At 31.0% G+C, this 1,221-nt stretch overlaps 1 protein-coding gene across 1 annotated transcript in view; it reads right to left on the bottom strand.

Annotated features, from left to right (window-relative positions):
• Positions 1-1,221, bottom strand: part of l(3)04053 (lethal (3) 04053) — an 11,797-nt gene that overhangs the window by 581 nt on the left and 9,995 nt on the right. The window contains exons 7-8 of the mRNA XM_014415724.3: positions 1,044-1,180; positions 316-448 (exon numbers count right to left, since the gene is read on the bottom strand). Coding sequence (XP_014271210.1) covers positions 316-448; positions 1,044-1,180 — 270 coding nt within the window. The remainder of the gene's footprint in view (positions 1-315; positions 449-1,043; positions 1,181-1,221) is intronic.

The following is a 1,221-nucleotide window of genomic DNA, read 5'->3' as shown; positions in this document are numbered from 1 at the left end:
AGTCACGATTGACTGTTCACCCGTTTGCTCTGAACAGCCCTACAAAGTGGGGCGAAACGTCGGAAAATAAACAGTTGTAAACTATTTTTGTTTCTCCTCTGACCGCAACCCTGACCATCTTCCTATACATCAACTTTATGTTAATAGTTTTTTTTTTTTTAAATACAAGAATCCCTATTTTAAAGGACAGTTAACAGAAACTATTGGATAAATGAGGGATGGCTAATTGAAGTTAGTAAAACTTATGTTATATTTCAAAATATAAAAAAAAAGAATGGTTCACTCATGCTACAAGATACAAATTATTAAGGTTACCTATAAAGCTGGACCAGGCTCATCATCCTGACTATCCTCGCTTGATGATACTCTCAGTCCTATCGGTTGTTGCGGTTGTATTTCGATACTAGCGGCCAATATTCTAAGATTATCAACTCCAATCAACAAATGCCTAGAAAAAAAAAAATATAATGATCACATATAAGGCAGAGTATAGATCCATTTATTACAATTAACAGGAGTGATAAATTAAAAGAAAAATAATGATTTTAATATAAAATTACTCTCTGATAACATAATGAAATAAGAACTAAATAAATGAAATACTAAATGAGCTATTCATAAATTCTTTAATTAACCATTTTCTCAAATCACTTAACCATAGTATAAGTTATTAATATTTTTGGAGATACTTTCAACAGCTTTAAAAAATGTTCAGGCATTTAAAATATTAATAATTATAAAGAAATTTATTATTAATTAGCACTAATGTCATATATAGTTTCCACTTTTCCAAGAATATCTTAAAGGTTTAAAAATTGAATTCATGACCTACAATACTTCATGAATGAATTCCTCCAACAATAAAAAACATGAAAAGCTCTAAACCAAATTTTGATCAATTCACTGCTAATGGATCCTCTGCTTGCTTTATTATTCTAAGCACTATTTAATCTCTATCTGTGCCTACTTAGGCTCCTCCAAACTTTTAAAAATAACTTTATTTCCAAACTGAGCAATAGCAATAGCTATAAATGTAATTATACCTTAGGGACAGCTCTGCATTATTTGCTGCATTCCTCAACTGACTCGCTAACCGTTCGTTATCAGTCTGTTGAGCAGAAGAAGAAGCAGCACTTTCTCCTCGACCTCCCCTCGCACTTCGAAATGTTTCAAGCTCACACTAGAATCCCAAAATGAATTTTTAGTTAAAATAAAATATAA

This window comes from Halyomorpha halys, unplaced genomic scaffold, assembly GCF_000696795.3.
Source record: "Halyomorpha halys isolate HHAL.00 unplaced genomic scaffold, Hhal_1.1 Scaffold106.1, whole genome shotgun sequence".
Classification (NCBI taxonomy): Eukaryota; Metazoa; Arthropoda; class Insecta; order Hemiptera; family Pentatomidae; genus Halyomorpha; species Halyomorpha halys.
The sequence above is the reverse complement of the archived record's forward strand: the minus strand, read 5'-3'. Positions and strand labels throughout refer to the sequence as shown.